The sequence below is a fragment of the Euprymna scolopes genome, chromosome 30 (genome assembly GCF_053919585.1).
Source record: "Euprymna scolopes isolate OS-2025 chromosome 30, ASM5391958v1, whole genome shotgun sequence".
Taxonomy (NCBI): domain Eukaryota; kingdom Metazoa; phylum Mollusca; class Cephalopoda; order Sepiida; family Sepiolidae; genus Euprymna; species Euprymna scolopes.
Genome location: NC_136511.1, coordinates 92349430 through 92364950, shown reverse-complemented (window position 1 = coordinate 92364950; position 15521 = coordinate 92349430). Strand labels below are relative to the sequence as shown.

At 35.0% G+C, this 15521-nt stretch overlaps 1 protein-coding gene across 4 annotated transcripts in view; it reads left to right on the top strand.

Moving 5' to 3' along the window:
• The window catches only part of LOC145254563 (alpha-catulin-like), a 709135-nt gene that overhangs the window by 429534 nt on the left and 264080 nt on the right, over positions 1 to 15521 (top strand). For all 4 annotated transcript variants that reach the window (XM_080113145.1, XM_080113148.1, XM_080113146.1 and 1 more), the window contains one exon: positions 11379 to 11498. In XM_080113145.1, the coding sequence (XP_079969271.1) occupies positions 11379 to 11498 (120 nt within the window). The remainder of the gene's footprint in view (positions 1 to 11378; positions 11499 to 15521) is intronic.

The following is a 15521-nucleotide window of genomic DNA, read 5'->3' as shown; positions in this document are numbered from 1 at the left end:
TGCGGCAGATGTGGCCAGAGAGATCCAGACCACACTGTCAATGACTGCAATCTTGATTGCAAATGTGCAAATTGTGGAGAAAACCATCCTGCTTATGCTAGAGCATGCAGAATCTGGAAGAAAGAAAAGGAAGTAGTGTCAATAAAACATACCAAAAACATCTTCCTCGAAGCCAGGAAAATAGATGGATGCATGAAGGAAAAAACGTACTCTCAAGTCACCTCAAGTTGTATATCATCCAACATCACTAACCAAGACTCCAAATACGAAATACTAATAAACAAATTGTTACAATTGGGACCAAACGACTAGCCCAAATTTATAAATGAAATCAAACCAAACATATCATCAAACAAAATCAGTAAAAGAAAGACCACACAGGTCACCAATACGTCTTCCCCGTGGTGAAAAAAACACCCTTGAAAAACAGACAAAAAATACATCTGCCAAAAAACAAAATAATATAAAGAAATTACCACAAACAGAAGCCACCACTACTACTACTACAAATAGATTTATGGAATTAGAAGACATGGAAACTGAAGTTACTCCTCAAACCAAAAAAAAAAATCCTCATGAATTACAAGAAAATCTAATGGAATTGCTATGGATTGAAGGCAAATTACAATGAAATTTTATTGTTGCAAACCAAATTTAAATCCTTTGGTTATTTATCTCCAAGAAACCTTCCTTAAGAATGAAGACAATTGAATATAAAACACTATCAACAATATAACTACATTCATAATACAGGACTTAATAATACTGTAACCCTTTTCCCCCTCCCATCGCAAAACCCAATCGTATTCTGCAAGGCAGAGAACAAAAATGACAAATCCAGTATAAAAGAACCAAATCAAAAGCTACAAACTAACGATTGAAAATACAAGGAGCTTGAAGAATAAAAATCTCATATAAAATAACTGGATACAACATCGAATACTATTCCCAAAATAACTGGATTCGGCATTAAATAACCCACAAAAGGTTGATATGCCATTAAACAAAAAAAAAAAAAAAAAATCTGATAGTATGTACATGACCAGAAAGTAGTGATGTAGTGATTGCTGGTGAAAGGTAGTGATTAAGAGGCCCTTCTGTTATCTTAGCAGCTGTAATGAACTGTAAATGTTTCTTTATATCCTACATCCTAAATCCAGAATCAATAAGATGTGAACCAGGAATTAATGTTTTTTTAATCATTTCAAAAATATTAAAGGAAATTTAATAAAAAGGCATGAGAAGTAAAAAGTATGAATAATCTAAGAGTTTATAAATGAACAATTTTTATGTGAACTCCAAAGACTGCTGTTTTCTAATGTTTTTTTTATGTACTAAGGAGTTACCACTTAAAGTCCAAAAGCCACTTGAGGATAAAAGTTAATGAGATTGTCAGGTGAACAGTGAGACATTATGAGAATTGGTAATAATTGTTAAAACTGGGAAGCATTTGATTATTTAAGAGGATAGCTGAACAAGAATTTGTTAACATTAAACTTGAAAACAACCATATGGTAATTAGTTAAGAAGCAGTTCTGTGGTATTGTGTTCTGCAGACTTGTAATTCATGCAAAAACAACTTTACTCATGGAAGTTCCAAAATGTTCTCAGGTGCAAAAGCTGGGTATGACTGCACAATATGTGATCTTGATTTTGCAATTAACAAATCCTATACAGAAGTTCAACAAGCGCTGAATACAGTCAATAGTGCGGCCAAGCAAATGGGCATGAAAATCAATGCGAACACAGTAACAGTCGTTTTGGCCAACATTCCTCCACAGAACAATCACACTGGCTCTCAACGGGAAATTTGGATGAGGTTGATCAGTTTAATTACCTTGATTTAACTTTCACAATTATAAGTCAGGGGAAAGATGAGATTCTCATGTAAATTGGTCAAGCCTGGGCTGCTTTCTGTTGTCTTCAAAAGCACCTTTAATCCTGCTAGAAGATCAAACTTTTCACCAAAACTCGCATCTGCCAAGGCCCTTGTTTGAACTATGTGGCTGCAAAACCTGGCCCCAACGCAAAGAGGCTCTCCACGAACTCTAAGCTTTTGACCTCTACTGCTTTTGGCACATTCAGACTCTCCACCAGGATTCCCAATGCCATCATCTGCTTTAAGCATTTCAGCCATAAAAGCAACTCTGCTCAAGAGAAACCTTGCTGGTTTGTGTACATCTATTGTCGTCTACCAGATGAGTTTGCTTGCCAATTGGTGGCTCTGAATACACCTGCCGACTGGAAGAAACATGAACCCACCCGTGTTCCCAGCACTGATGGTCAGTATGCAAGTCTTCTAGACCTTTTTCTCACAACTTGCCTTGAGCTATGTTCATCTTCTGTCTCCACTGGGATCCTAAACCATTCGGTTGTATCAGTTAAGATAAAAATGAAATGTAATAAGTAGTGTTGGGACGATTCCTAAATTTTTTCCAATTCCGATTCCAGGAAAATGTTGATAAACGATTCTGATACAAAGTACGATTCCAATTCTTGTGAAATTGTTGTTTTGAAATATACCATTATATAATCGAAAGTTTTTGTGTAGCAAAAAAATTTGGTACAGCAAAAAAGTGGAAATACAATTAAAGGAATATCGAAAACGATTTGATTTTTTTCGTAAAATTTCTTTCATTGAAGATAAGTCAAAACAAATATTTTAACCAGGAATTAAACATGCTCCATGAAATTAATAACAATGAATTTCAGGAGTTATTTTATATATCAAAAAATATAAAGAAAGCGTAAGTCATGATTAATTCAACAAAAATACAATAACATCAAATTTCAAGGGAAATAACATGTTTTGTTTATCTTTTGATATTCATTTTTTTTTCTCTTTATCTTCGATAACTCTTTAAAATTATTTTTTTTGCAGCTTCAATCACTAACTGATTTTTATTCCACTTTCTAGAATATTCTTATTTCTAAATGAAATTTAAAAACTAAATCTTTGATTAAATTTTTAGCCTTTTATATTCAATTGTCTCAAATTATTCCTATTTATTTATTTGACTTTTTAAAAATATTTTTAACAATTGTAATGTTATTTTTGAATCTAAATAAATTGGTTTATTTCTATATTTATTTTTATTTTATAATTATATACTTATCGTCCTTTAATGTTTATTCTTATTTAAGGTCTAAATTTACCTTTTTATTTTTGCCACAAAACAAATATAGAACAAATAAATAAAAAAAACTAGACAAAATACTGTTAAAAACACGCCAAATATATGTCAGCCTATGTCACGGTAACATATATTGAGTGAGTTTTTAACAGTATTTCAGTATTTGTCATAGTTTTTATTTTATTTTTAATTCCTTTTCCCAAACTTACTGTGTCAAAGAGAGAGTCGGGTGCCATTTTTAGGTTTCCTATCCATCGGTAAACACTGTATGTTTTTCAAGCTGAATAAACATGTTACATTAAATAAAAAGTCTAAAAACATATCCAGTTAGGTAGAAAAGTAACTTTGATAACATTTATTTGTTCTATATTTGTTTTGTGACAACTTTTTCGAATCTAGGTGTACAGTAAAACAAACCCCAAAGTACATTTTTGGTAATTGGCTGATGTTGAAATAAGTGGGTCTGCAGACGAGCTTCATTCTCACATTCAGAAAATTTTGGTTAACAACCGGTGAAGCTACTGAAAAGTAACCTTTTTGAATGAAGATGTATATAAACAATATTTTTAAAATTTCTTAATTTTATTTAAAAACTAAATGTAAACATATATAAACAAAATATTTTAGAAAATAATTTCTTAATTTTAAATAAAAATTGATTGTAAAGAATTTTTAAAAAAATAATCATTGAAAAATATTGGAGTGTTTATATAGCTGGTTCTTTGGGATAATAGGGGCGCCTGAAACACCCTTCCATAACGAAAAAGATTTAGTATTTTTACTATTTTAAAGCGTTTTTTTCTTAAGTTTGAAACACAAGTAGTGACTAGTTAACTTAGAACAACAAGGGCAAAAATTCTTTAGGGTTTAATGCTTTTATTGGGGTCGAAAACAGTTTTTTAGCCGCCATATTACTTCCTATTTACTTGCCTTCCCACGAGGGCAGAGTTAGACACAAGGTCGGTTAAGCATTTTTTACTAAAAAACGAAATGGTGAAATATAAAAGCCAGTTAAGTTAAAAGTAAAAAAAAAACAAAATTTAAATTCCAAGAATTAAAGAAAGAAAAAAATTCGAAGGAATTTCAAACATTTATTACTATAAACATAATGAACAAGTGAAAATAAAGGCAAGATACGTCAACGTAACAAGGAAAACAGATTTTTTTAAACAGCAAAATTCAAATGGTTGTTTGTATAAAGCAGTTCAACAAATTTTTTTGTAAAAAAATTTGGAGAGGTTAATTTACTTTCTATATCCATCAAAGGGTCAATAATGGTAGAAGCACTGGTGTCACATTTCACGTGACTTAACTTCACATTTTTCAGAACGAGGCTCGTCTGCTGGACCTACTTATCTCAGCTGCACCAATTTGACTTTGCTTGTTTTATTTATTTTTTTTAAAATTGACAAGACATTTTTCATTTACTAATGAGATTTTTCATTCATTTACTAATGTAAGAGTGTCGGTACGAAAAAAAAAAAAAAAACTTGCCAAAAGATAAGCGCCCCCACTTTTTTTTTTTAATTTAATTTTTTTTTTTTTTAGTTACGAGTTGGAAAAACCACTGATTTTAACATGATTTACTCGCAATGAGAGCACTGTAAAATCTTTTTTCTCTAAAGGTTAAGTATTCATCAACTTTTTCATGGACTTAACGTAATTAGTCTGTTTTATACATAAATAAACTTCGCTCACAGATGAAAACGATGTTATCTCGTGGCCCCTAAAGTTTCGCAACAGTGCAAACAGATAACTAATCATGGGCCTCAAAGTTTTGAAACAGACAGACAGCACCTATGTATGTGACGGAATAAGAAAACTCATTAAGATAAATAAAGATTATATTTAAAGTAGTTAATAATATTCTTGTACATCATATTAAATATGTTATAATAAGTTCTATGACGTTTTGGTATTTCTACACTTTATCACCGAAACTGGAGATGCCATTTTATTTCATGCACCTGTAGTTGAAATCCAAGGGAGAAATTAGTATTTTAAACTATGACTGAAGCATGAAATAGATAACAAAATTAAACTAGATAATGATTTTTCAGTTTCATTGAAATTAATTTGTTGTTGACTCTTCAAAGTTGCTTTAATTTAAAAATGTTTCAATAAAATTATTTATTTGTTTGAAAAAAACAAACAAAAATATTTTATAAAAATTCAATGTTGCTTTCATTACAAAATTATTTTATTAAAATTATATTTTCGTACGCAAACGTTTCAATAAATGTTTTTATAATTATATTTTGATAAATTTGTATACAGTAAATGTTTTGGTTTTCAAATGGCAGTCGCCTAGTTTAGAAAATTATGAATATGTCCATTTCATTTTCTGTTTTTTAATAAAAAATATATATATATGCGTTTCATGAAAAACTTTCTGTTTTCATTAATTTAATCGAAACATTTCCAATTAAAAAATTACGGATATATGTTCTTTTTCACTTTATTTACTTTTTTTCATAGTTCTTTCTGTAATTAATATCTTGTTTAATTTTTTTGTTATTTATTTCTAACTTTGATCATAGTTTAAACTACTGATTTCTCCCTTGGATTTCAATAACAGGTGCGTGAAATAAAATGGCGCCTCCAGTTTGGGCGATAAAATGTAGAAGTACCGACGTTTTTATCATAAATTTCTTACAGCATTAATCTCACTTCAAACAAACAGTTCAAGTTAAAAATATGAGAGAATCCTAATGAAAGAATCGTAAATCTAAGGTATTTTTTAACAATGCGATTCTAATTCTCCCCCAAAATATACGATTCTTACGATTAACTTTTTCTTTTCTTTTTTTTTCACATGGAGTTCACCACTTATCAAGGCCCAATGGCCACTCGGGGATAAGGGTTATTGCGTGTACAGTAATCAAAGGGATTGTGTAGCAATAGTATTGGAGAATTGGTAAGGTGTCATTACTTAGGGAGGCGGTTCATCAGGAATTTGTTTGTGTTGGACTTGAAGACATCCAGGTTGAAGTTGGGAGGGAAACAGGCAAGTGGATCAGCGTTCCACATCCATGCAGTTCTAAGGAAGAAGCTTTGTTCATGGAATCCACGTTTTGATTTAGGCACAGATAAGGAGTAGGGAAAATTATTGACGATGGTTTCAGCTAGTCGGGTGTTTTTTGAAAAAGATTGGCGAGGGGGGACCAGAGAATGGAGCTCAGATGAGCACTTGCCATGGAAATAACGATAGAACAACGACAGGCTCGCTACGTCTCTTCTGTGGGAAAGAGGTTGCAGGGTAGAGAAAAGGGCATCCCCCACCAAGCCACAGAGTCTATTTTGTACTCTGTCAAGGCAGGATAGGCTGTTTTTAGCAGCTCCCGCCCAGATGTGGCAGCAGTACTCCATCCTTGGACGTACTTGGCTTTTATATAGATAGAGAATTGCATTATTAGCATCTTCTGGAGCGGTAGAAGGATCCCACCATTTTCCCAGCGACCTTGGCCACAGACTTGATGTATGTGTTCCATTTAAGATCAGTAGTAAAGGTCAAACCCAGAAGCTTATCAAAACATGGGGCCTCCCCTAGACGAGCGCCATCCATTTCAATTGATGCCAGATGGGGATCAGAGCGTTTATGATGTAGAGATAGGAGCTTGGTCTTAGATGCATTAAAGGTAACCAGCCACTCTTTCCCCACTGCACCACGTGCTCAAGATCAGAGGAGAGAGAATCAGAGAGAACATCATCATTTACGGCCTTTGATGTGTTGCCATAGATGGTCGTGTCATCAACATAGATGTCAACGAAAGATTTTAGTATGTGTTTTGGGAGATCATTGATGTAGATCAGGAAGAGAGTTGGGCCCAGTATGGACCCCTGAGGGACTCCAGCATTAATACTGTGGGCCTCTGATTTCTGTCCATCAACCACTACTCTTATGAGCCTATCTGAGAGAAATGATTTAATGATTGAGAAAACATTTCCAGCTATACCGTAAGCCTTTGTCGAGAGATTCACTAATCCTATGAGATATAACCGCTAGCACATCTGCTGTAGATCTAGCAGAACGGAAACCATATTGCGTGTCACTAAGAAGGTTATTTCTGTTGAGGTGGTTGACTACTTCTCTATTTATTGTGGATTCCAGCAACTTACTCATAACACACAGGAGACTTATTGGTTTGTACTGAGAGGGAGATGACTTATCACCTGAATTCTTAAATACAGGGCAAACTGATGAGGTTTTCCAGGATGTTGGGAAGCACTTCTCCTTAAGGCAACGCTTAAACAGTTTCGTAAGTATGGGAGCAAGTTCTGGTTGTAATTTTTTTAACACTATAATTGGAATACCATCAGGACCAGTTGTTTACTGGAGTCAAGGTTCTTGATTAGTTTGGCGACCTCATGCACAGATATTTGTATGTTGCATAGAGTGTTGTCTGTTATAGGAGGAAATATGGGGAGTTGATAGCCTTCGTCGCACAGGGTAGAATTTGCCGCAAAGTTTTTGGCAAATAGTTTGGCTTTGTCGGATGCTGTTGAGATGACCTCTGGTCCATTAATAATGGTTGGGATAGAACACACGTTTCTGTTCAGGATCCTATTTGCTATTTGCCAGAACTGGTGGGAACCAAGCCGCTGCTCAGCTACTTTAGACTTAACGGATTGCCCATATAGTTCTCTTGCATTTTTTATTACTCTTTTACAGTGGTTGCTGGCGGTTCTGAAAGCAGCTTTAGTTTCAGTGCATCTATTATGTTGGTAGCTACGGAAAAAGTGATTTCTGTGTGCGATGGCTGCAGCACATTCAGGGGAGAACCATGGCTGGCTGTTAGGTTTTTGTTGGAATTTTTTGGATGGTATGAATTGGTCTATGCCTACAAGTAACCATTCAGTCAGGTCTGATACTATAGAGGACACATCCTTTTTAAACATGGAATGGAGAGGTAGATCAGATATAAATGTACGGAAGCTATCCCAGTCAGCCATTGAGTATCGGTATACAGTACGGTGGAGAGGTACGTCTGTAGATTTATTTTATTTCATTTTTTTCTTAACTGATACGACGCAGTGGTCGGAGGATCCCAGAGGAGATAGAACGGAACATGAGCATAGCTCAGGGGAAGTGGATAGAAAAAGGTCTAGAAGGCTTGCATACTGACCGGTACTATCGGGCACACGGGTGGGCTCGCAGACAATCTGAGTGAGGTCATAGGCAATGGCAAAATCATGACAGAACCTTCCCTCATCATCAGTCTTATTTGAGTGGGTCAGCCATTCCACATTATAGACATTGAAGTCACTGCAAATGTGAATGTTAGTCGAGGGATGTGCAGACAGTATGTGGTCAATTTTCTCTGATATACTCTTAAAGACAGTAACTCCGCTGTTGTGGGGGCGATAGAGGGCAAATATAAATGCGGTTGTGTAAGCAAGTGCAACCCAGAAGCACATATAAGGTAGATTAGGGTCTTCTCTGGAGATATCCCTGCCACATGGGAAACCATCTTTAATGTAGGAACATATTTCATGCCTGTGGCGATCTTGGGGGTCAGATTTAGATGTGAAGTTAGAGTATCCTTTAATTATGAACTCATCTAGGGAAGTGGTCGGCCCTATTCCAGTTTCGCTTAGAAAGAATATGTCAGGTTTCGTCTCCTGTAATTGGGTGTCGACCTCTGGAAGGTTAGAACGTAGACCCCTGATGTTGGAGAAGGAGACATGGTAGTAGAGGTCTACTTAGGAGGATGGGGTTCTAGGTTTATTTGTGTTTTCTTTTTTCAGATATTTCATGTTGAGGATTTTGGGGTTTGTGGAACAGGTCAGCATACTTGGTTAGAGCAGAACAGAGAGGGAAAGTAAGCGAGGAAAGACGGGAAAAATTTTTTTTTTTGTAGCACATGATAAGGTAAAGCCGTAACAATTACCCACTAGTATGGCATCGAGAGGCCCCACCAGAGACTACTGCATGGTCCAGAATCCATTCACCAAATGGCAATACAGCAGCCCCAGTATTTTGCACCTGCTGATAGGACAGCTTCCTTAGTGGTTATTCCAAGGTTCGGGTCCCTGATTATCAGGCGGTTAACGTCAGCCCAGATGAAAAAGTTTACCTCCAGCACCTTTACTAGTGACATGGCCGCAAGGATAGACATAGAGACAGAAAATTTCCAACATCTCAGACTACTTTTCACAAAGTACTACCAACCTGGGAAGCAGCTTTTTCTTCACCCTTTGTCAGAAACATCACCCATTTGGAATGAGGACTGAGGGACAAAAAAGGAGAAGCGAGAGTTACTGGAGCTGCCGATAACATATCCACTGCGTTATCTACTCTCCATTAAAAAAAAAAAAAAAAATGGTAAGAGGGACTTATTTATATCTACTTAGTGTAAGTCCCTTGCCCATTCCCAGTTTAGAATAGAATTTGAAGATAGTCTCCCCTCCCATATTAATCCGTGGAAGTTTTTTTTTTTTTTTTTTTGCTTTAGGTACCTCGCGATAGAACCTTCGAGATTAAACTTATAATTATGTGTCAATAATGCAACTTGTGAGGTCAGCTTATTTTTTTTTAGATTGGGGGCATCTTTTTTAAAGGCTGGTTTGTATTTAACAAAAAAAGTTTAAAACACGAGTAATAAGACATGATAAGTAATGTTAAGGTGTTTCAATTTTTAGTAAGACTGCAACAAGAGAACAAAGATAAATAAATGATATATATATATATATATATATATATTAATACACAAATATTGGCAAAATTAAGACAAAATACATTTCAACAGTTATGGATAAAGAGTTTAACTTAGCTCTGAAGGCATCGACCCTTTCTTCCGAGGTCATCTCGAAAACTGACTAGTAGCTAGCAGACCTGGGTGGTTCTGGTACTTAGGGGATGTGGTGTGTGTAGGGGTAAAATGCTTTTAACTTTTTTCTTTTAATTATTTTTTAATTTTTTTTATTTATTTATTTATTTATTTTTTTACTTTAGGTACCTCGCGATAGAACCTTCGAGATTAAACTTATAATTACGTTTCAATAATGCAACTGCAACGATTCTGATTAATCGTCCCACCACTAGTAATAAGTCCTCAGACATACCTCTCCATTGTACAGTATCTCAATACTCTATGACTGACCGGGATAGCTTCTGTACATTTATATCTGATCCATCTCTGCGCTCCATGTTTAAAAAGGATGTGTCCTTTATAGTATCAGACCTGACAGAATGGTTAATTGTAGACCGCTTCATACCCTCAAAAAATTTCCAGCAAAAACCTAACAGCCAGCCGTGGTTCTCTCCAGAATGTGCTGCTGCCGTAGTGCACAGAAATCACTTTTTCCATTGCTTCCAACATAATAGATGTACCATTTTCAGGACTTCCAGCAACTACTGTAAAAAAATAATAAAGAATGCAAGTCTGTTAAATCCAAAGTATCTGTCAATAATTTTTCCCACTCTTTATCTGTGCCTAAACAGAAACGTAGATTCCATGAACAACGACTATAATTTAGTTGTCTTCAAGTCTTACGTAAACAAATTCTTGATGAACCGTCCCATTAAATAATCCAATTTACCTATTACTTTCTACTACTAACGATTACTAAGAAATTATCCTATTGACTACTGTACACTCAGTAACCCTTATCCTGGAGTGGCCTCCGGGCCTTGATAAGTGGTGACCCCTTTGTTAAAAAGAAAGAAAAAGATATATACTATTATTTTAAAATGAAGGCCATAAACCTGTTTTCCTTTTGTAAATCAGCTTTAAAAAATCTATCTTGTGGTTGTTGCAACGTTAAGATGTGATGAAGCTAGTGAAGAACCTGTTATCTTGTGTGCCTATTTCTCAAATGAGCTTTAATTAGATGAAAACTAAAAAGAAAAAAAATTGCAATATCAGTGCATAGAGACCACTTTTTCTTGTCCATCTTAATCAAAGTCTGATCAGGGTTCATTTCAAACATGAACAAAATGTACTTGAATTAGTCCTATTAATTTTCTCAGTTTTAATTTTGTCCATCTTCCCCAAGAAAAGATTTTGTACAGCTTCCAGATTAATGCATCACCAATTACGAAATCTGTTGTATCATCCAATACATAGTTTATGTTGTCTTGGAGTTAATCAAGCAGTGTCTTGAAATGAGTCATGTTGATTAAATGGAAAACTCTTTGTAATTATTTTTAAATTATTGAATTATTAAACATCCTAATTTTGTTTTTATTTCTTTGTTTTTGAACTTTTTCTTTTCTATTCTCATTTAAATTTTTTTTTTCAGGTGTTGGCAAGCCTTGTAAAGTTAGAGCATGTTTATAATTTTACGGATTTCATGGAAGCATTTAGTCATTTTGGTAATGAAATGGTACGACTTGCACAAATCACTGGAGAAAGACAAAATGTAAGTTCCACTAAATGAATTTAATGAAATTCATTTTGGTTAAGAATTAAATTTAAACTCTTGGTTATATTCCTTTTAAAACAAAAATTAGATTTTTTATAAATGCTGTCATAAGTACTGATTTTTCTTTTTTAGTTGATGGTTCAATTTTAATTTGTCTTGATACTTTCGGCAATTTCACAAGCCATTTTCAAGAAATTATGTTATAATATTGAAATAACAAGAATCACTAATGTTTTTATGAAATCAGTTTCCTAATAAGACATTTTTTTCTCAGTGAGTGTGTGTCATTGGTTAGGAACACACTGTGACCAATTGGAAAAATTTTCCACATGACATTTGCAAAGAATACTTCCTTAGAAACTCTTGGCAGATAACTGAAAATCTTTAAAAAATAAAATAAAAATAAAGCCTCCCCTCTAACCTTAACAGAAAAAAAAAAAAAAATGGAGTAGACAAAATAAAAACAGTTTGTCATGAAAAATTTTTCTCGTATACCTCCTCCACCAATAAAACACTCTCCTTCAAATAGTAACATTAACCCTATAAAGCCAGCACCAAGAAATAATTGAGAGAAAATTATGCCAAGTTAAAATTTGATCATTTATTAACTAATTAAGACAAGTAATGTCATAAAAAAATTTGGAGTTGATTCCATGTAAAGTTTGATGTACAGGCTACCTTAAATAAGTTTCCAGACTTTTTCGCATGGGCAGTTTTATTGATACTTCAAAGTAATCTCCTCCAGCTGCAATGCACTTGTTGTACCGTTTCAACAACTTCTGGAAGGCTCCATGGAAATCCTCTTGTGTTAGCGTGTCAGTGATCATCATCACTGCCTCTTTCATCTCCTCAATTGTCTCATAATGACAGCCTTTAAGGTTTTCCTCGAGTTAAGGGAATATGCATAAATCACTGAGAGCAAGATCTGAACTGCTTGATCTGAATTGATCAGCTTCACCATCCCCTGCTGTTATGACATCTTTCTTTCTGATCTTCTCTGTGCACCTTTAGGACAAACTTTGCGCAAATCTTTAACATCTTCCGTTCCTCACGAATAATTATATACAGTTCCCACACTGACATCAAATTGTGCACTTATTTTCTCTGCCATTATCATTGACACAACTGCCATTGTCCATGAATTTCTTTATTTAGCGAATCAAATTTGGTGTTCTGACTTCCTTACTCCTCCCACATCTTGCATCATTCCTCATAGATTCCCTGCCTTTCTTGAATCTCTTATGCTACTCAAAAACTGATGCTCAATTCATATCAGATGGTCCAAAAGCAGTCTGAAGCATCCATACGTTTTTCTGGCATATTTTCCAAGTTTAAAACAGAATTTTATTGTATATTGTTTTTCTAAAGTGTCCTTGTGTCCAGATTGCATTTTTGAAATTTACCAAATGCGACGATCAGGCTTTAGTAAGTTGTATTCCAATTTCTGCTGTAGCTGTTCATTTTAAGCTGAACTCATAAACATTGGTCAGTCATCTCATAAGATGTATAGTAATAACATACTAAATTTTCAAGACTCTACAACAATTTTAAATGACTGTACAAAAATGTCTAGAAACCTATTGAAGGCACCTCATATCAGATATGATACACTGAGCCTTCATGGAACAGTTGATTGACTGTATCATATTTGATACAAATATTATTTGTGATCAAAGAAGTGTCTATTTCTTATGAAATGCCAGGAAGCAGTTCCTGTCTTTGTTCAAACACAAGACATTGCATAACACCATCATAGCCTACATCTGAGACTAGACCTTGCTGAGTAACTCTTCCTGCAACGGGTAATGATGGGATGCAGTACGATGTCCAATGGGTCGCTTGACTTTGATAAGAGCAAATGGGTCTAGAAGTCTGACAGTTTCATGGCCTTGATGATGAAAAGTATGCAGTGTCTTCAGTACCAAAGTCATGCATCAACAACAGTAACACTTATAGTGTGGGAGATGTCCATGCACCATCTTCTTGATTTTATTTGGGACTTGTACAATGCTGTGAAAGTATCAATGAATTTGTTGCATTCAACATTTGACCACCACTTTCTTATTTCTATCCCAACAGCTTACTTCAGTGTATGGCTCAGTCTCTACTTTGCTGTCACAGGAGTCTCTTTTTCTTGTCTCAACTGTTTTTCATTTTTTATTTGATATTCTTGCAGACAGTTGGATCAAACTGTGCCAACATATTGCAATGTCTTTTGTTTCAGCGTCTTCAATAGTGGTACATTTGTGTAGAAATTGTCTCCAAATATTTTGTATTTTCCCCTCTTCTTCCAGATGTGAAGAACAATATAACCCCCAACTCCATAATGTGACCTTCTTATGGTTTTTGTTTGTTTGATCCTTGATATACATCCAGCTGATAAAAAAATAGCAGAACTTTCATACCTTCCCCAAAGATTAAATCCCCACCTGTATGGTTTGTTTCGGATGAACTGTTTCAAAGAGGAATGTTGCTTGAATGCAATCATAATTTCATCTACAGCATTGTGTTTTTTTAGGAGGAATTTTGCTAACACTCTCCTGTAAGCCATTTATCCATGGTTGTATTTTCCACAGCTTAATAATATTGTTTTTGTTTTGGGTTCACCCTAATCAATTCTGTTGATTTCCGTTTTCTGTTTGATCTTCTGTTCTCCGGAGCTATCTCTGGTATGGGCACCTGACAAGTATCAAACACTGTGTCCATGATGCGATCTGGTCACCTCACTGTTCGAGTATCTTTTCCGAATTTGGTTAGTGTGATGTTTGTGCATAAAGTTTGGTCCCTTAATCATGTAGACCATGTTGCCTATTTGTTTCTCAACAATGCTGGACTCCCAGAAAGTCTTATTATTTTTGTGAATCTTGTAGAAGACTCTTTCGCCAACTTTATACCGTTTTTTTTAGGTTTGGCCTATCTTGGTTTGGTAACAACTTGTGAAAAATCGATCTAGCCTTGTGTCCGAACATAACCTCAGCAGGTGTTTTCGACATTTCAATGTTTGCGTTCGAAGTGACTGTAGACTTGTAAAAAAATAGTTCATACAGGAAGTTGATAGTTACCTCGGATGTGGGATTCTTACATTTTAATACTTACGACCATTTAGATAGGCTATCTACAACAATGAGATAGTAGAATCCATCTAGCAGTCCTGCAAAATCTAAATGAATCCTAGACCAAGGTCAGTCCGGTTTTGCTCACAATCCGAATTGAGTCAGAGGAGCTTTCATAGCTAATGCGCATCCTCTACACTCCCTGATTTTTCCTTCTATATCCTTGTCCATGTTTGGCCAATAAATGAAAGAGCGCATAAGGCTTTTCATTCTTGATATACCTGGATATCCTACATGGAATTCCTTGAGTATTTTTTTCTGTAATGTCGCAGGAATTACGACCATGTCGCTATATAACAGGATGTTATCGCAAATTGAATAAATTTCTTCATCGAGTTCGTTATTGTTGATCCTTTCTTTCGTCCACCTCTGCCTTACTCTTAATCTCATCAAGCATTACTGGAAGTTCTCTTATTGTGTCAGACAGCATATTTTTTACTTCAACTTCCGCTTGAATGGCTGCTATTACCATATCCTCCAATGGTTCTGTCTGCTTAGGTATTAACCTCGATAACCCGTTTGCATGACCAAATTTTTTAGATGGTACATACTCCATTTGAAAATTGTAATTCAGAAGTATGGTACCCCATCTTTGGAGTCTATTCGCCGTATGTTGTGGTAGTCCCTTTTTCGATCTGAAAATCGTTAATAATGGTTTCTGTTTGTAACAGAAATTGCCTGCCATGCAGAAAACGATTAAATTTCTTTACCAGGAATATAATACTTAGCGCCTCTTTTTCTATTTGTGAATAAGTCTTTTCGGCTGGCAGAAGTGATCGGGATGAATGTGCTATGGGTTTCACTTTTCCATCATCCATTTTGTGTAAAATGCATGATCCTATGCCATAGGAGCTAGCATCGCTTGCAACTATAATTTCACGCTTGGGTTTATAATGTGCCAGAAACA